Source organism: Anomalospiza imberbis, chromosome 4 (assembly GCF_031753505.1).
Source record: "Anomalospiza imberbis isolate Cuckoo-Finch-1a 21T00152 chromosome 4, ASM3175350v1, whole genome shotgun sequence".
Taxonomy (NCBI): domain Eukaryota; kingdom Metazoa; phylum Chordata; class Aves; order Passeriformes; family Viduidae; genus Anomalospiza; species Anomalospiza imberbis.
Genome location: NC_089684.1, coordinates 45,001,340 through 45,020,054, shown reverse-complemented (window position 1 = coordinate 45,020,054; position 18,715 = coordinate 45,001,340). Strand labels below are relative to the sequence as shown.

The 18,715-nt window shown below is 54.0% G+C and overlaps 1 protein-coding gene across 1 annotated transcript in view; it reads right to left on the bottom strand.

Annotated features, from left to right (window-relative positions):
• Positions 1-1,017: 1,017 nt before the first annotated feature.
• The window catches only part of FRAS1 (Fraser extracellular matrix complex subunit 1), a 105,157-nt gene continuing 87,459 nt past the window's right edge, over positions 1,018-18,715 (bottom strand). Inside the window, exons 46-73 of the mRNA XM_068189207.1 lie at positions 18,286-18,465; positions 16,499-16,623; positions 15,835-15,975; positions 15,095-15,322; positions 14,705-14,818; positions 13,550-13,700; positions 12,898-13,057; positions 12,478-12,640; positions 12,004-12,250; positions 11,136-11,480; positions 10,745-10,905; positions 10,224-10,371; positions 9,922-10,127; positions 9,303-9,459; positions 8,549-8,749; positions 7,767-7,954; positions 7,342-7,617; positions 6,968-7,200; positions 6,502-6,662; positions 5,599-5,813; positions 4,436-4,586; positions 4,040-4,147; positions 3,784-3,943; positions 3,288-3,404; positions 3,022-3,188; positions 2,498-2,703; positions 2,058-2,204; positions 1,018-1,667 (exon numbers count right to left, since the gene is read on the bottom strand). Coding sequence (XP_068045308.1) covers positions 1,083-1,667; positions 2,058-2,204; positions 2,498-2,703; positions 3,022-3,188; positions 3,288-3,404; positions 3,784-3,943; positions 4,040-4,147; positions 4,436-4,586; positions 5,599-5,813; positions 6,502-6,662; positions 6,968-7,200; positions 7,342-7,617; positions 7,767-7,954; positions 8,549-8,749; positions 9,303-9,459; positions 9,922-10,127; positions 10,224-10,371; positions 10,745-10,905; positions 11,136-11,480; positions 12,004-12,250; positions 12,478-12,640; positions 12,898-13,057; positions 13,550-13,700; positions 14,705-14,818; positions 15,095-15,322; positions 15,835-15,975; positions 16,499-16,623; positions 18,286-18,465 — 5,441 coding nt within the window. The 3' untranslated portion in view covers positions 1,018-1,082. The remainder of the gene's footprint in view (positions 1,668-2,057; positions 2,205-2,497; positions 2,704-3,021; positions 3,189-3,287; positions 3,405-3,783; positions 3,944-4,039; positions 4,148-4,435; positions 4,587-5,598; positions 5,814-6,501; positions 6,663-6,967; positions 7,201-7,341; positions 7,618-7,766; positions 7,955-8,548; positions 8,750-9,302; positions 9,460-9,921; positions 10,128-10,223; positions 10,372-10,744; positions 10,906-11,135; positions 11,481-12,003; positions 12,251-12,477; positions 12,641-12,897; positions 13,058-13,549; positions 13,701-14,704; positions 14,819-15,094; positions 15,323-15,834; positions 15,976-16,498; positions 16,624-18,285; positions 18,466-18,715) is intronic.

Here is an 18,715-nt window from a genome sequence, read left to right as displayed (position 1 = left end):
GGGGCCGCGCCTGGGGACGGGGCTGTGAGGCCGAGTCCCGCCGGTGTGCGCTCGCGGAGCGGGGCTGCCTCTCCCCCGGCGGGCGCGTTGCGGGTCTCGGGGATGGCGGACCAAGGCCGGACTGGGGCTGAGACAGGGGTGAGGACGGGGCAAACCCCAGCCTGGACTCGATGCCCCCTCTTGCTACGATGCCGGGACGAGGTTGACGGAAAGCGGGTGATGGAGCCCACAACCGGAGCCGGGACGGGGCGTTCGGGTCCTGCCGGGGTCTGCCGGTGCGTTCCCGGCCGGTGTCGCCTCTCCCCCGGCGGGAGAGCGAAGCGGCATCGGGCCCGGGGTTGGTATGGGGGCCGGGGCCGGTACCGGGCCCGGGCTGGCGGCGGGCGGGCGCTGCCGGGTGCGGGATCGCGGCGGTTCCCGGCGCGGGCGCGGAGCCGCTGTGTGGGCCCGGGACCCGCAGGGCGCCCTCTGCCGGACACGGAGCGCGGTGCGTGGGCAGGGCCGGCTCCGCACCCCGGAGCGCTCCCGGCCCGGCCGCCCCGCTCCGCCACCCCCGAGCCCGCGGCGCCCCCGGTCCAGAGCAGCCTGTGACTTCCTTTCCCTTTCCTTCCCTTCCCTTCCCTTCCCTTCCCTTCCCTTCCCTTCCCTTCCCTTCCCTTCCCTTCCCTTCCCTTCCCTTCCCTTCCCTTCCCCGGCGCCGCAGCTCCGTGGGGCTCCCGCCCGCCGCGCCCCAGGGAAATGAGTTAGACCGTAGCGGCGGCAGAGGAAGGGACAGCCAGGTCACCGCGGGTGAAGTTTTTATTTCAGCTCTACTCTCTTCCAGAGGACGCAGAGGCTGGCTGAGAGCTCCCACATGCCAGGGGTGCGGGATTGTTTCCCCACACTGCTCGGCCCGCGGGGAGAGCTGGAGCAGCACCGAGAGAGGGCAGCAGTGCCACGCGGTGAAGTCGCTAAGAGAGGAGCAGCGGGAATTGACAGCTGACCCTCCTCACCAGACTAAGAAAATACCCGCGTGGCTTTTCAGTTTGGGATTATCTTTATTTTACAGTTTATAAAAAGCTTTTCCCAACGCGAGTGCTCCGTTAAACTTCCGTGCCGTCGTGCAAATTGCTGTGGACTTTGACTTCCAGGTTCACCTGCTTCACCTTCCTGCTCTGCCCCTGGCAGACGCCGCCATAGTCCCTCGGGGGATGAACGTTCCTGACGGTGCAACACCGGCTGCCCACGGCCTGCGGGGCGCCCCGGGGCAGCTCCACCTTGGTGTTCAAGGGGTGCTCCTCGGGAGCGCCCCTGGCAGCCTCCCGCTTCCTCCGCAGCTTCTGGCACTCCCTGGCCAGGAGGCAAATTCCGGACAGCACCAGCAGCAGCAGGGTGAGGGCGGCGAAGGCGCTGCCCAGAGAAGCGCCCGCTTGGGACAAGGAGGCTGCGGCCGCAGCTTCCTCCCTCTCCAAGAGCAGCGACTTCATGTTGGTGCCGTTCTTCAGCTGGTCGCCCTCGTTGTCGTAGATGAGGGAGTCATCCAGCGCCGGCCTCCCGGCCCCCTCGGGCAGGTCCCTGCGGCCGCGCTGCCAGCGGCGAGCCAGGGAGCGCTGCACACGGGGCCCGGCCGTGCCCTCCGGGCCGATCACGTAGATCACTTGCAGGTACCACTGGTGTCCAGCTTCCACCTTTGGTAAAGAGAAGGCACGGACAGAGGGAATGTTAACGACGGCTTTTACATCAAGTGATTCTGTTAAGAGAGGGTGTGTTTTGTGTCCTGTGTCTGACAAAGCCGTCTCAGTGGGTTTTTCTAAGCACCTGCAGTAACACTGACCACCCAGTGAGGTGTCTAGCCTTTGCCAGAGACAATAATTTATTCAGGAACGTGAATAATAAGCTTTTAAAGAGCTTTTTCATGAGTGCTTCAGGAAAAAAAAAATTACCAGAATAATATCCTAATCTCTATTTCCACTGTCAGAGTTGAATTCTGAAGGCCCAGAGCCTACAATTCACCAAGTGTTTGGGAGGTCCTGGACAGACAAGTCCATGCTGGGCTACCAAAAGCCCTGGGTATATACCTTGTAGAGAGCATCCACCTTGAGAGTAAATCCATCAACTCCAGGCATGCTGCTCACCGAGTGGAACTCAGACAGCTCAGAAGCAAAGTGGGCATCAAAAGGCACATCATGGAAATACTTATCCGTCACTTCCGGCTGGTTTCGGTCCTGGAAGGCAGAGAGGTGTTCTGAGGGATGCTGTCTGCTTTCCCAAGAGAGGCTGGAAGCCAGGGCACTACCTGTGTACGGGATCTAATGCGAATGCCCCATCGCCACACCTACACGTGGGCACGGATTAAGGAACACTCATGGACAAAGGATGGGGGAAAACTGATCCTGTGTTCACACTTTGCACCAGCAGTACAAAACATCCAGCGCGCTCCTTTCCTCACCCCTTTGCAGTCAGCATCCTCTCGTTTCCAGAGAAAATCCCCAAGGGGAAGCGGGAGCAGAGGACTCACCAGCAGGAGGAATCGGTGTTTCAGGTACTTGTTGGGCTGGATGCAGCCGTACTGGGGCCCCTCGTTGTAGACGGTGCCCGTGGGGTCGAAGAAGGGCACGTAGCCATCCCTGCCTGTACACAGGTAGACCTTCTCCAGCTGCAGCTTGTAAGCGGCGTTGAGGTTTTGTTCCGGGTGCCAGAGCACGCGCCCGTAAAGGATTTGCCCTGGGGAGGTCGGGACAGAGAGGGGCAGGTGAAATTCCCCAACCAGGGGAACGCTGCTAGAGCCAAATGTGCCGGGCCACACGTGAGTTTGTGTTGAGAAGGGTTTGGATTGTTTGGGAAGGGCTTGGGATGTGGGAGTGACAAAACAAGGTGCCAGAGCACGCTGTTGTTTTACAGGGCTGTAAGATGCTCAGAATGTCATTTGTTGCTGTGGAAGAGGCAAAGCCACATCTGGGTTTTGCCCTTTTCTCTCCAGGAAATGGAAGCTGTGAAGGGAAGAACACTGGGCACAAGCAGAAGAGGAGAGGTAAATCCTACCCTTGGAAAAAGCCCCTTTGTAATCCATTTCTGCCAGAGACATTTCAGATTTGGTGGGGTCCATGAGAAAAACCTTCTCGTTGTTGCAGAGCTGAAACTCTGTGTTCAGGGAGTAAACAACTGGAACTGGGCGGTTTGTCTGCTGGAAGGCAATCGGGATCAAAAACCTGGAGTTGGGACAAGGAAGGAAAGAAAGGAGAGATGAGGTTTGTGCAGCCCAAAGAGGCTGGTCCTGCCCTGCTGCCGTGGGGACGGGGCCTCCTTACCTCTCGGGAGCGTGAGCCGTGCAGGGCAGGGGCTTGTCTCCAGGCTCTGCCCACGGCTGCGTGGGCTGCACCGTGCAGGGGATCAGGAAGATGGTGTATTCTCCAGAGTAATCCTTCCTGGGAACAGACAGGAGGAGACCCTGCAGTCACCAAGCAGAGCTCTGAGCTCTTCACCCAGGGCAGCACCTCTCCATTGCCCCAGCAATGTCATCTAGCTGTCCCAGAGGGACAAACGTGACCTTCTGAAATGCACTGTCACCTCTGGGATCAGTCTATTCACAGGCTGCATTGCTGGAAAAATTCCTTTACAAGAGGCTGAGCTGATTTTTGTCTCAGTAGAACAGCATTCCAGCCCCGGCAGTGACTCCCCACATGCTCCAGCTCTGGCCAAAAGCTCCTGAGCATTCCATACTATTGCTGTGGCCGCTGGAGGGGTGCCAGGGAGAACGTGGTGCTGTGGGAAGCTGCTGAAGGGCACTGGACCCCCAGACCTCACCTGTTGTAGGAGCTGGTTGCTCTCCAGAGCTGGTAGGGGGAGTCAAAAGTCTGAGCACTCCACAGCAGCTGCAGGTCAAATTCGATCCCTCCCAGGTGCTCCGGAGTCATCAAGGAGGACCTGACATCTGGCAGGCTGTGGTGCTCCATGACAAACAGCCCTGGGGGAGGACAAGGACTCGTTCTGCTGCCTGTGCTGCCAGAGCAGAGCTGCATGTGACGCCGGTTTGTGTCCCTGCCAGGATCACTGCCCTCACCTCTAAACTTGGCCTGTGTCCTGAACTCGATGACCAGCCGGCCGTCGTCACGGATGTAGATGCGGATTATCTGCAGCCGGGCCGAGAGCACGCTGTCGGTCTGGATCCCTGCAAGGACAGCGGCACTGGGGGCACGCTCGCTCCTCAGCTGGGCTCTGCCGGCCCCAGAAGCCTTTGGGAGCTCTCCCCAAGGCAGGGTTTCCTTGGGATCATCCTCCAGTGAGCCAGCTACACGCTTCCTCTGTTACCCACTGGCTGCCTAAGCCCCCCGCAAGCACAAAGGAGGAAATATTCCGAGTCCCCCGCTCCCTCACGACTCCGGTGGCAGTGCAGGAGCTAAGGGGAAAACATGAAGGAGCCACTTCTTCCATAGCCCTTGGAGTGCCTCAGGCTCACCTGTCCTCCAGAGAACGGTGTCATAGAAGAAGGAGAACTCCATCTCCGTGTGGTGCTCCAGGGAAGCCCAGCCCCTCGGTGCCGTCACGTAGATGTAGGACACGTAGAGAGGGACGTGGACTGTCAGGAAGGACTGGGCAGAGTCCCTTACCTGGCAATAAACCCCCCCCAAAAAAGGGGGTTATGCACCTTCAAGTGAAGTCAGAGGTGACTCTGGGTATTCTTTACCTCAGACAAACCTGTGTTTTAATTCAGGGGCGGTGCTAAGGCTCGCTGGGACCATGGGACAAAGGAGCTCTGGGTGCAATTTCACCTCAAGACCCCCCAGTTTGCAAGGCTGTGAATTCAAAATCGGCAATTCTGCTTGCTCAGGCCTCCCAGAGCTCTCCATTTATTATCTGCAGAATGCAGCTGTACTTTGCAGGCCCCAGAAAATTCAGGGAGATGTTCCAGCCTGGCTGCTGCCGGACTCAACAAGCTCCACGGGGCAGTTGTTCAGGCCAAGTAGCTTCTCTGGGCTTGTGCAAACAATTGGAGCTATAAAAGGAAACTTAATGATGTAGTCCAGGCTGGCAGGAATTAAAAGAGATGATGCTGGTCCTAGCAATGTGACTGGGAATTTAGTGCAAGAACTTACGGGAGATGGAGTGGGCTGCACATGGATAATGCAGCCACGAGAGGGCGGTGAGACACCTCAAATAGTGAAAGCCACTCATTTAGAGAGGATCATTTCTGGCTTTTGGTCTGCCAGCCTGGTAATTAGGAAATGAGTTAAAACATCCCTTAGCCTCGCTCTGTTGTGGAGCATGGACTGAGCTGCCTCTGCTCTGTCCTTTGCTCATTTCTATTGGCTGAGAACACGGTCAAAATTATAAAGAGAGCCCAGCTGAGAACATTTTGTATTTCCAGTATGGCCATACATGAAAGAACCAAATACTTTCCTGGTGCTCTGAAGATGAAGAGAATAAAACTTGTGATACCCCCAGGAAAATAAATGAAATAAATGCACACAGCACTGTTCTCTTCCAGGTGACAGGGTGGGAAAAGCCACACTCCACCTGCACAGAGCAGAGCAGCAACTACACACAAGTGCAAGGCAGAGCTGTGCCTGAGAACTGAGAGAGATCTGGGATAGGTGGGAGAGCTCGGCATGGGCCTCTCACCTGGAAGTCAGCAGTGACAGAGCCTCCACAGACGTCAATTAATTCGGTCATGTCGTAATAGGCGTCGAAGGTCCAGATGCAGCTCTTGAGGTTGAGGTGCTGGTACAGCTGGATGCTCTTGGGCTCCCTCACCGCGGGGTCCAGCTGGTAGGGGCGGTCGTAGCCCGGGCCCAGCACGGAGTTGTCCCGGGTCACCTCGTCCAGGAACCCTGCCTCTGAGTGACAGAAACCAGGACACCGATCCCTCCCGATTTTTAACAGCTCCAGGCCAAGCATGGAGGTCTTGCTTCACTCTTGAATCACGGGAGCTCCTCTCCCTTCATTATCCTGGAGGTCAAACTGGACACACTAAGGTCTTCACAGGGGAAAATGTTACAGGAAGGGGCCAAGCATCCTAAAAATCAAACTTAGGGACCTACCAATTCAAGGCTGAAGTTAACCTTTAAGAAATGAGGAACAGATTGAGTATGAAATTATCAGAATGAAGTACAAGATCCTGCCTGGATCTAGCATGGACTTCATTCCCTGGAGTATCAGAGACACAATCTGTCTGTTCTTTTCAGCTCTGACATTTCCTGCAGCAGTGAATTGATTTTTTTGCCTCATGGGAGACCTCAGTGACCCAGCCCTGCAGATCCCTTTCTACCCAGGTGGATATCACAAGAACGATTTGAAAAGCAGAAAATCACCAGCACAATGTGAGCCTACAACCCACAATCTCAAACATTCCCATGCCTGGAATTCCACCTCTAATGGGGCAACTCTGGTCACTGCTGTTAGACCAGGAAGATTCATTGCTATTTACATAACGCCAAGAGAGCCCAGAGGAAGACAAAGCCTCCCTCTCCACATTTCTTTCCAGGTTTCCACATTCAGGAAGCAGAGGCTGGCCTTGAAGGTTACCTGAGATGCCTCTGAGGTCCCTGACAGTGACCAGGTTGGAGCAGACGTGCTGGTGCCTGTAGATGGACTCGGAGAGAAGGAAATGCAGGTTGTGCAGCGGCAGCGTGGAGATGAGGGGCAGCATCCCATCCTGGTGGGGGATCTGCACCGAGATGTGGATCCTGGAACAAGCAGCACATGAGACAGCAGAACAGAGCAGCCTGGCAGGCACAGGATCCCCACAGCAACACAGCCTTAAGCAGTGCTTAAGCTTTCCTTAAGCTGTCCCCAAAACTCTCTGTTGCTGAGGGGAAGGGCACCCCCTCAGCTGAGCAGAGTATGAGAAGAGAGTGGGAGCAGGAACCTGAGTGGCCCATGCTGCAGGAGGGATGTGGTTTCACACACACATCATGCTTGTGAGCCCGGGCACCTCTGTAAGCCCAGGGGGGCTGGGAAAGGCTGCACTTCCCCTTCTCCAGCCTCATACCTGTTGGGATGCTCCTTGTGCTTCACATCCAGGTACTTGAGCGTGGCAACGAAAGACTGTGCCTGGAACCCTCGGGCTGTGCCCGCCACCACAGGCGTGTGACAGATGGCACTGTCTGTGCCTATGGTCACCACGTTGCTCCTCAGGGGGGTCCCCACGTGGCCGGCCTTGTCCACAGCCTTGGCCACGCAGCGCACATGGAACCGCCGGCTGAAGTAGATGCTGTCCAGCACCTGAGGGAATGAGGAGGGGGAAACCACTGGTGCTTCCAGCAGGCTTAAGGGAAAACAGCACTCAGTTTTCTAAACCCAAACACCCACGCCTCACAGCAAGTCCCAGATCCAAGGAGATTTTAGGCTGCAATCTCTGTGTACCCTGTGGTTGACGCTGGTGAAGGGGGTGTTGTCCGTGATGGTCTCAAAAGGCGACCGGGCTCCGTTCCCATCCGTGGGGGCGGCCACTTCCCAGCTGAACTGTATGGAAGACTGGTTGATGCCGGCCTCGCCGCAGCGCTCCTTCATCAGGGCGTACTTGGGGAAGTGAGGGTCACAGGGAGTGACACAGACGAGGGGGTAGCCTGGGGAGGGGGATTTCTTAGGACCCTCCTTGGTCACTTCTTCCACGCGGTCGTAGTCAGCCAGGGTGACTACCTGCGTGGAGGCAAGAGGGCAGCACTCAGCTGGGGCTGAGGGAGAGGTGGAAAATGCCATCTTCCCTCCCACGTTGTCGCTGCAGCTCTACATTTTATTTCCAAAATCCCACTGCAGTTTCCAGTCTGTACTAAATCACATCCACTCACCACGGGAGGTGCTGGGAGAATCAGGCTCCCTGCTGCCTCCTGATCCAAAATAGTCACTGTGGCAGTGCTGATGTCTCCAAGAACTGCTTCTACCGGATCATCTGGGCCCAGCACCAGAGAAAAGGACTCATGCCATTCCCGGTCTTCGTTGGACATGATCTCCACCTTGAACATGATGTGGGCCACACCTGTGGGAGCGAGTGCAAGAAAAACAGAGAGAAGTCAATTCATCACCAGAGACTGCTCTGAAGTTCTCATCCAAACCCTGTGCAGCTGCTCTAGGCTGTGACCATGGAGACATTATGATAAATTGCACATTATAAATTTTATTTCCACTCATTGCTGCTAATAATTTACCCAGAGGAGTCTACTATAAACATAAAACTCCAGCTATGACAACTGATCCAATCGATCCGGTGATAGATTTACTAGCAGATGCTGTCTGAGGATTAAAAATGACTGTCTTGTATTAGCTGTCTGGAGGAAAAATCCGGGATGCAAAGCACATTCCCATCCCTCCTCTCCCCCAGACCGGTGTGCAGAGCTGTTTGGTGAGGGCTTCTTGGTCCAGCAACACAGTCTGAGGTGCTCACAGCCCTACATTCCCTGAGGAGGACTCGACTCTGCCAGGCACCTGTGCTTCTTCCTCTGGTCCGATCACCCTTCGTTTAACATGTCAGCTACAATTACAGCCAACTTCCTGGGAAAAGTGGCTTTTCCCAAATCCCCTGGACGTTCTGGCCACGCCCCCACCTCTAACGCTCCCCACGAGGCCCCTTTACCTGGGCTGAACTTGAGCATGCGGCTCTTGGGGTAGTAATCCAGGCCGGCCTGCGCCGAGCCATCGCGGGTGCTGCAGCGCACCTTGGAGGTCCTGTTGTGGTCGCCCCTGCGCACCACCGGGATGGTCAGCACAGCCACTCCCTCGGGGCCCGGCGGCTCCCGCACCTGGTACGCCGCCTCCTCGAACTCGATGGTGGGGGCTGCAGGGACAGCAGTGAGGGAAAAGCCCCAGCTTTGCACCCCTGGCTGGTTCAGCTCAGCTCCTTTCAGACTCAACCACACACCTTCAGGGCAAGGGGCTCCTCAAAGCAGGGGCCAAAAAGACTTGGGTGTGACTTAGGGTAAAACCTAACGAGGGTGTTGGGCTACAGAGGATGGCAAATGATTCTCCCATCCCTGCCTCTCACACACCCCCAAATCCCTGCCACGTGCTGGTGCTCAAGCCCCTGCTGGCTGTCCCACCACAGGGACCTGGCATCCCTCTTCTCCCCTACAGATCTCTCCAGGCTGTGATGCTGTGGAGGGAGAGGAACATCTCCCAGGGGAAGCACAGCAACTCCAGCTGCAAGGGAATGGGAAACAGAAGTGGTGGGTCCAAGCACTCTTATCCAACCTCACCCTTCAGCCCAGCCCAGTGCACACCAGTGACCTGCACACGGGGCTGTGACCGTGGCACCGAAGGCATCCACATTGATGGGACTGTGCTGACTCCCTGGGAACCCCCAGACATCCTTGCTGCGCAGCCTCACTCACCATCTTCATCGTTGGTGACAGTTATGGTTGCCACATCCATCTTCCCAATCCTAGCTCCACTCCAATGGTTTCCAAGGGGGCTTCCCAGATAGACCTGGAAGTGCTCTTCTGGTTCGAAGGCAGAGTCATCACTGATGTGAACACTGCAGTTCTTCACCTAAAGCCAAGTGAAGAGGAGAAAGCAGCAAACGCTGATAAATCTGACAAAGCCACATAAAGGCCAGGCTGCACTTCCCTATCCAGGGTTGCACTTCAGAGTGCTGTCCATCCTGGAAGAAACCCTTCTATTTTTAGGGCTGTTCCTTCAGTGTGGACAAACCACGCTGTTACGTGACGAGACACAGCAGCAAAAGCATCTGCTTCAGAAACCCACAGCACTCTGGACAACAATCCTGAGTCCTCCTGATGCATCAGATTTGCATTTCACAATTTAACCAGTTCCATCATGAAACACCCAACCCCTTCAGAGTGGGTCACATTGCCAGGACAAGAATTTGCATCATCTGAAACCAGCCTGGACCAGTCTGCCAGCTTCCTCTGATGACAGAGGGCCGAGGAGGCGATGCGAACCTCTCCCAGCACCGGTTCTTCGCTCCCCCACGAGGCAGGTCCAGCTCACCTTCTCCCCTTTGAGGAAAGTGATGCGAGACTCCTCTGCATCCCTCCTCTCCGTGAAGTCCTCCATGACCTGTGCTGTCTGGCTCCGGGTGTAGCACCTGACGGAGGACTCGTAGCTCAGGTCCCCTGTGCGGAAGATGGGGATGTGCAGGGTCCCCTCCTTCTCCTTGGCTGTGTAGGTGTCCTTGGTGAACTGCATGCTGGGCACTGCAGGGGGGCAGAAACGGAGACAAGCAGTGCTGGGGATGCTCAGGGAGCCAAGGGGCCGGAAGGGAGCAGACACAGCTGCCAGGGATAACTTACCGTCTTGGAAGATGTCATTAATGGCCACGATGGCTTGGAACGGCTTCGCCAGCTCAGCTCCGTGGGGGGAGCTGAGGTAAACAACAAATGTCTCCAGCCCTTCTATCACTGGGTACTGAGCATCATCCAGGATTGTCAGGGGGCAGAACTGGGAGGAAAGTGGAATTCCTGCTGTTAGACAAAGCTTTCATCCTTCCCAGCACTCTCATTTGGGCGTCTAGTGTAAAGCAAATATGTTGTTATGTTTTCTGAATCCATTAATCAATGTAGAGAATGTTCTACATAAAGCCAGCGTATCATTTCAGAGAACAGGCAGCCATCCTTCTCCTGGAAGAGGTGGCATGACCAAATCTCTCCCAGCTGGAGAGCTGATGAGATGGGAATCTGTGCCTAGCAGAATCATTATCAGTTCTCAAGTGGCCCTGAGAGGATTTTCAAAACAAATGGTAGATATGCACAGAAACACAAGACAAGTGTCACCGGGCAAAGCAGACTCAGCAGGCGTCCAAGTGGCTCCTCACCTCTTCTGTCTTGCCTGGCCTGAACTCTATTTTCCTGGAGCTGGGGACATAATCAACTCCTGGGCTGGCTGAGGGCGGGTCTGATGTCCGAGTGGCACACCACACCGACATGGGCGTGGAGAGGTCAGGTCCCTGCCGGAGCACTGGGATCTCAATGTGTCCTGCAGCACCAGACGCACATGAGAGAGAATAAACTGAGAGAGCAGCCATGTTCCACAAACCCACCTCCTTTCCCTTCAGCACTGCTCCTGCCCCCCAGCCTCCCCCTCGGCACAGAGAGAACCACAGAGCCCCTCTGCAGCACAGCTTTGAAGTTCTGCTGTGCCCTGAATCACTCTTTTTGGTGAAAGCTTCTACAGGGAGCATCCCAACACAGCTCCCTGCTCCTCACCTGCAGCCTCGCTGACAGTAAAGGTGGCATTCCCCAGGAACACCGTGGAGGCGTCGTTGGGACCGGCGATGACCACGTTGGCTGAAGCCCGGCTGCCGAGGCGGGCGTTGTCCGAGGCGTCGGCCAGCACCACCTCAAACTCCTCTTCCTCTTCATATTCGCTGTCATCAATCAGAGTGACATCACAGGTCACCACGGTGACACCCGGCCCCAAAATGAGGCGGTTCTCATCCGACAACCCCCGGGACTTGAAGTCAGAGCCGGATTCCAGCATGTAAAGGCTGCTGCCCCTGGCTGATTTGGGGACGGTGTAGCAGATGGCAGACACAGTGCTGCTGGCATCCCCTAGGAAGCAACAGGAAAACTCCATAGTTCTGGGGAAACACTTTTCATCTACTTGGTGGAGACACTGTTCACTGAAATAATAGAGCAGCATTTGGAAAAGGGGATGAGGAATGAAATGCTGAACTTGCATAGCAGCTGGCCTAGACATGACTTCCAGGCATGCTCCTAACCCACACTCAGGAAACCGGTGGCACTTGCCTGGTAAAGAACACACAGCCCACTGACAGGGTCCACATCAAACACTGTCTAGATCACAGAGAAGCAGCAAACAAAAACAAAGCTTCTGCTTGTGCCAGGAGTTGAAACAAATCCAAAACAAGAAGATTTAACAGCAGAGAGAGGAAAGGTTAAAAAAATAAACAATACTGCCCCGTGCAGTATTGCCATTGCAGCTGTGCCACAGAACCTCTTCCAAAACATCAGAGAAGGCCCCAAAACCATCAGCAGGCAAAACCCAGGGGTTCCCTCTCTGCACTTGTCTGTCCCATGGGGCTCAGCATGTCATGCTGCCCGCCCCACCCACCTTTCCTTTGCACGGGAACTGAGAGGAAGCCAGCACTCTCGCTGACGTGGAACGTGCTCCTGTCGAACTGCAGCGTTGGCTCGTCCTCGGGATCCGCGATGGTGACGGTGGCGCGGGTGACGTTGCCCAGCAGGGCGTAGGCCGGCATGCTGAGCTCCACGGAAAAGCTCTCCATGCCCTCGAACACGTCGTCATCGTTGATGGCGATGGTGCAGGCCTTGGTGTCCTCCCGCTCCTCGAACTGCACCTGGAAGGCAGCAAGCCAGCTGCTGTCCTTGGACTGTGGTCTGGAGCTCCCCGTCCTTCCTGTCTCACCCTGCTCTGAGGTGCTCCCTCTTCCAACAGCAAATAACCCGCCTGACTTTACTAATAGAATACACCCTCCTTGGTGTTTTTGTCACTTTTCATCCATTCTTTCCTCCAGGCTTCGTGGCAGGCACGGTCAGGCCGTCCCTTTGCTGTGTGCCCACCCACCTGCCCCGCATACTCCATGTAGTCCTGCTCTCCGGGCCGTGATCCAGATCCAGCAGTGGCTGTTCCCTGCTCGGTGCGGCACAGGACGATGCTGTACTGGTTGAGGTTACCCACCCGCCTCACGGTGATGCTCACGGAGCCAGCGCTCTCCCGGACCTTGTAGCTGGAAGGGGATCAAGCACACACAAAGACCAGGCTGGGGAGCAAATCCCACGTCTTTGTGTGACACTGAGCACCACACATTCAAGGGTGAGTGCAGCCTCCATGGAAAATCCGAGGCACATCAATAACCGGGCGGCTGCTCCGTGGTTCAGCCTGGCAGGCCCCTCTCCTCACTGGCAGAATTTCCTTCCCACACTGTAGGGAGCTCAGTTAAGAGCCCAGCTCCCAGCCAATTGCTGTGACCCTCGTGGCATTTACCTGGTATGAGTAAAGCTGAGGAGGGACCACTGGACGTGGAAGACGTTGCCGTTGACCACGTTGGGTTTGCCGTCCTTCACCAGGAACTGGAAGCTGTCCGTGGTCTCCTGAACCTTCTCCTCATGCATCACGTACCGAATGAGGCCCCGGTTCACATCCTCTGCCAGGAGGAAACCTCCAGTGAGTCAACACAGGAATCCAAAGGCAGCTTTGTAGATGAGCAGTATGGATCTGCACGGCCGCAGGGACTGGGGATCCCAGTGGCACAGGAAGCAGTTACCCCCTCAGCTCCCCTTCCTTCAGCCCTGCAAGAGTGACCTTCACCCCTGTGCTGACTCTGCACAGCTGGCTACACCTCTGCCAGACTGTGATGATCAGATGCACTTGCAAGATCTACAACCCCTCTTTATTGCCCCAAGTCACATCTCCAGCTCTAACAAGCCTGGAGAACCTGAGACAACCTACAGGACACAGGTTGGTATGTCTAAAAATTACAGGATTTCTGAAACTGACAGCAAAGTTCAATGCTTATTTTCCACACGCTTTGGAGATCTGCCCTCTGTCTTCTCCCCTCCCATCTATTTTTTCCTTATTTTAACAAACTGAATCAACTGATGGAAAAAAAGCAGCAGGGCACAGCCCAGCTCCATACCCTGTGTAAAGGTGGTCATAGTTGTCCCTGGCTTCAGCTTGTTCTCCACATGACCATTTCTGGGACCAGTTGTTATCTCATAGATCAGCTGTTTGTCATCTGTGTCAGGATCTGTCGTCAGTAATTCCTTCTTAGTGATGAGATTGGTGGCCTGGATTAAAGCCAAATCAAGGGAGTAAATCTGAAGCTCCAGCTGTGCAAGTCTGATTGACTGTTCATTCAAAAAGCCCAACCATCCCTCTGTCAAAACTGCTCTCCATGAGGGAAAATCTAGGGATGTGAAAGTACAGAGCAGCCTTGAACAGAGAATATCCCACAACGTGTTCGACAACACAAGAAGGATTCAAATTATGCCTCACAACTGGTTAGTTTAATTAAAAAGACAAATGTGGCTCAAAGAAAAGCAAATTCCAAAGCAGCTGCCCGGCCTTATTTAGCTGGGGCTAAAAGCTAGGACAAATCTTTGGGTGTCACTTAGACACCTCTATTCCTTGAGCTGTGCTGATGCTCAGGTGAGGCCCTGCTTGGAAAAAAAATATCTGCAGACAGCCTCAGATTGAAGGACTCACTCAAGACTGTTCACACAGCTCTGCTGAGCCTCCACGAGAGCCTCTTTCAAATGCCCTCACAGGGATCTCATTGAGTTCCACCACATTTTGCTTTCTCTTCAAAAACAAAATGTTTTTAACAGCAGGAAAGAGAGAGAAAATTGAGCTGGTCGAGGCTGCAGGAGAGCTTTTCCTGAAGTGAGGAGTTTGAGCTGAGATAGCCATTTCTTAATACAAGTTCTTACTACAGCATCTTCCACTCATTTTTTTTCTGGGAAGAACCAAAGTGTTTCTTTACAGTTAATGCTGGCTCCTCAACAACAAGCCAAGAGTTTCCTGGGGTTCTGTTTGGACTTCAGCATAACAAAGGCATGTTACAGCAAGAAATTCCTGCACCATATCCTTGGAAAGCCATATATCTCTGCCATGGCTGCTGCAGCACATCATCAAGCCATCTCCACCATCAGCAAAACTAAAAATGTACCCTGGGGTGGGTATTCTCCCTCACAAAAACAGAATTGCTGAAGGATGAGGATGTTTTCCTGAGAAGCCCCTTCTCCTGGAGCAGCCTGAGAAGCAGCCCAGGTCGAGGCCAGGCAGGTGTTACCTTGCCATCTGTGTACTCCAGCCACTGCAGGCCCAGGTTGGTGACAACCCTGGGTGTCCCATCATCCACAGGGAGGATGTCCACCTGGAAGCGCTGCGGTGCTGCGGTCACGACCTGACAACAGTTCAGAGAGATGGGGGTTACTCTGGGAGTCAGAGCCTCACCCACCACTTTACCAGCTTGGCTCCCTTCAGCCCTGCTGCATTCCAGGTCCTGGGGCGAGTTTGCACACCCAGAGGGCAGGAGGGGAAGGAGCAAAGGCTCACACAATGGAGAACGCTCAGCTCTTTCCTTCAGTGCAGCCACAGCAGCTCAGCCCCCCCCTGCCCTGAGAGGAGGCAGCTTCCTATAGGCTCACAAGGCCCCCGTCCATCCCTTCTCCCCCCTGACCTTCCTCCTGCCCTCCTGCACCACAAAGAGGGGGTTGGTGCCGTCGGTCACGGTGAAGGTGAAGCGGTCCCTGAGTGCGCCGCCACCGTCGTGGCTGTAGCTGATGAGGTTCTGGTAGATGTCACCCATGGTGAAGGTGCTGGCCTGGAGGGGACGCTGCCCGTGGCCGCCGCGCTCGATCAGCCCGTGCCGGGGCGGCTGTACCACTCTGAACGTGATGGACTCCACCTGTGCCCGGACAGGGAAAGGTAAAGCTGGGACATCACCTCAGGGCCAGGCCAGCACATTCCTGGTTCTCCCTGAGCCCTGCCCTGCCCTTATCCCTCTTCCTACAAAGCAAGGCACATCCCACCGAACTCCTGGTTCAGCTGGTCTGAGACAGCTCCCACCCCTGTGACAGCTCCATGAACACAAGAGCAGCCCCCAGCCCTGCAGCCTTTCTGGGCAATGTGTCCATTGCCAACTTCTGCCAGAGCGGAAGCAGCAAAAACCTTTGGGGCAGGATTTTGGCTCAGGCGGCCAGATCTCTTGCTGCAGGGAAAGCAGCAGTGAGGTAGAGCCAGTATTAGACAGCTCAGCCTCTGGCCAAACCCAGCAAGAAGAGGAGGTGCCATTTTCACCCACGCTAAGCATAAACTCAGTGTCAAGGCCGTAAGTCTTAAAACACAAGCCCGTTTTCCCAACAGCCTAGATGTGTAGCGGAAGAGGGGAGGGAGGAGGCCGGGGGGTTCCTCTCTTACCTCTGTGTCAGCATCTGTTGCTTTGAGCTCATACTCGGTGATGGTTTTTCTCACCCCTTCCTGAACTGTCATCCCAAAGATTTGCACCACAGGTAAGGAGTCATCCACGGGGTTTATGGTGATGTCAAATGTCTGGCTCACCTGGGACAGGAGGAAAAGCCTCTCTTGATGAATTCAGCCTTCCAATACTGCGACTTCATTGCAAGAGCGCAGCCATCCCCAGTTTGGGTCACTTCATTTCAGCCTTGTCTGGTGAGTACATCTGAGCTGCGAAGCCCAGATCACATGAACATGACCTTCTTTATCCCTCCCCTCTAGTTAATTCTCCCTCTTCCTGTGATATTTAGGGACATGCACTCTCCCTCCCTCTCTCACTCTGTGTTGCCCCTCTCCCTCTATGTGCAGCTATGCCTTTTCTCTTTCAGAAAGCAGCAAAAAGGCATTTCTCCAGGGCCTGACTGTTGTCACTGCACCGTCAGTGCACTGGATCAAAGCTGAGCTCCGGGAGCAGCTGGCAAGCAGCTGCAAACCAGGCACTCAGCTCTTGGTGAGCCAGTCCCACCAGGCCACATGGCAGGTGGCTCCCTGTTCCCTGCACAGGGCTTGCTTCTGGCCCTGAGGGATGTGGGGAATCTCGCAGCAGGAGGAGGAGGCTGGGACTGACCTCATTTGTCCCGTCAGACACAGAGAAGGTGAAGGCGTCCCTGTGCTTTTCCGTGTCACTGGTGTGGATGTACTGGATGCTGCCAGAGGCCAGGTCTGCCTGGCTGAAGGAACTAATTCTTGTCCCTGGGGAACAAACAACAGGGGGAAAATGTGCAACAGAAAAGCAAGGCAGGGAAAAACTACAGGAAGCAGGACATATTTAGCCATAAGGACTCAGTTTTGGCTGGTTCTGATCCAAGTCAGGCTGCCTGACATGAACCTCAGTGGAGCTGGGGATTTAGCTGGCACAGAGCCTCCTAAAATCTCCTTCTCCAAAAGAAGTCCAGGCTTCTTTTGAGTTCTTCCTGTTGGGAGTGGGCTTCCTGGGGCAGAAGGGGAGAGAAGCTGAGAGAAAAATGGTCCATGTAACACTTGGATTGTCACTGCTGGGCAGGACTAACCCAACCAAGGCATCGCTGAGGATGAGCTAAAGGCTTCCCGACCTCACTGCAGTTTTGCAAAACACCTTCCAAGTGTCTGTTCTCTCTGCCCCTACTTGTACCCCTGCATTTTGTACACAGTCCCTTTTTCAGCACTGATTTGTAGTGACATCTTTACAGGCCATTAGGTGTGACACAGCCACAGAAAGGTAACTGACAAGCATTTTAAAAAGCGCTTGAGCTTTTTAAATCTCGTTGCTGTGTTCAACAGTTTTACTGCTGTTGTCAACAAACACCCTAACAAGAAGTTTGCCACCAATATATCACACTAAATGGCTGCTGACAAGTGCTGGCCACAATACAAAAGACACCAGGATCTGATTTAAATAAATGAGCCAAAATGGAACGATCAGCTAATATTTCTTCAGAGTTCATCAGCTGTAAAGGTTTGGGTTCTCTTTTGAACATTTCAGTACTCTCTTCTTAGGTTTAGGTCATTTAAATCATGATTACAACTACTTCTCAGTCTGTGACTCTGTATCCTTATTAGTGCCTCACAGACATGAAAAAGCACAGAAATCAGAATCATCATCAGATTTTAATTAACAGGAGGAATAAAGTCCTTAGCTCAAGTCTCCAAAGTACAAGATTCACTGGTTAGTTTGCAATTTAGACAAAAACAGTGCATGTTTTAAATTTATTCTCAGCAATGAATTATTTTAACACATTTATTATTCCTGCCCTTTCAACACATTTTTGGTGAGAAGATGAGGCAATCCACACACTCAAACTGAGCTGTAGAGGGACTGTCTGCATCTTGAAAACACAGAGCAGATATTTCCACTTTAATCTCATGTTAATGAGAAATCTAAAGCTAAGAAGAAATATAATCTTAGATGAGTATAATAAAATCAGAAGAGTGTATAATGTGACACCACAGATTTAGATTAATTCATCAGAGAGGGGCAGCACACTCTCAGTGTCAGCAGGCATGAAAGGCAGCTCTGAAATTCAGATCACATGTGCAGGACAAGTCATCTGTTCACCAAGATGGGCTGTTTCCAAGGACATCAGGGATGGATTCTATGGGGCACTGTGCTGTTCACAGCAAAGGCTAAATGTTTTCCTGCCATGCAGAAGCAGCAGTAGGTCCACAGACTCACATAAATCCTCAGCTGGGATTATTGAGCTGCTCTGCTTCCACTCACCTTATTCCCCAGCCCTCTGGGCTAATGGCCCTTTGATTTCTAACAGGAATGGGAATTCTGTGCTGCTGCCTCTGGACATGTTTTTCCTGTATGAAGGTTTAGGGCTCAACAGCCTCCAGTGTTTTGCTGCTCCAAGGGCCCAGTACCTCCCTGCTCACCTGGGGAGGCCACGTGCTCCAGATGGCCCAGCTGTGGCTGCCGGGTGACCTTGTATTGGAGCTGGGAGGCCTCGCTGTCCTGGTCAGTGGCTGAGAGCTGGAGGGTTGTGATGGCCTTCGACGAGTTCTCATCCAACACCAGCCCCTTGTTGGTGATGATGGAGGGGGCAAATCTGTCCTCTGGAAGGGTTAAACACAAAGCTGAGTTAGGAGACAGTCACACTCCTTCCCTCGGGTACTTGTGCTCAACCAAAAGACAATACATGCACAAACATTTTGATAATTCCATAACAGGAACTTTGGGCCATCCCAATAATCAGGGATGGTAACATTATGATGTCCTAAAGACAATCTAAACAGCATGAAGACATTAAGGGGATTTTTTCTACCTTTTCAGTGAGTTTGTCAGAAGTCAAAGAATGAACCCTTG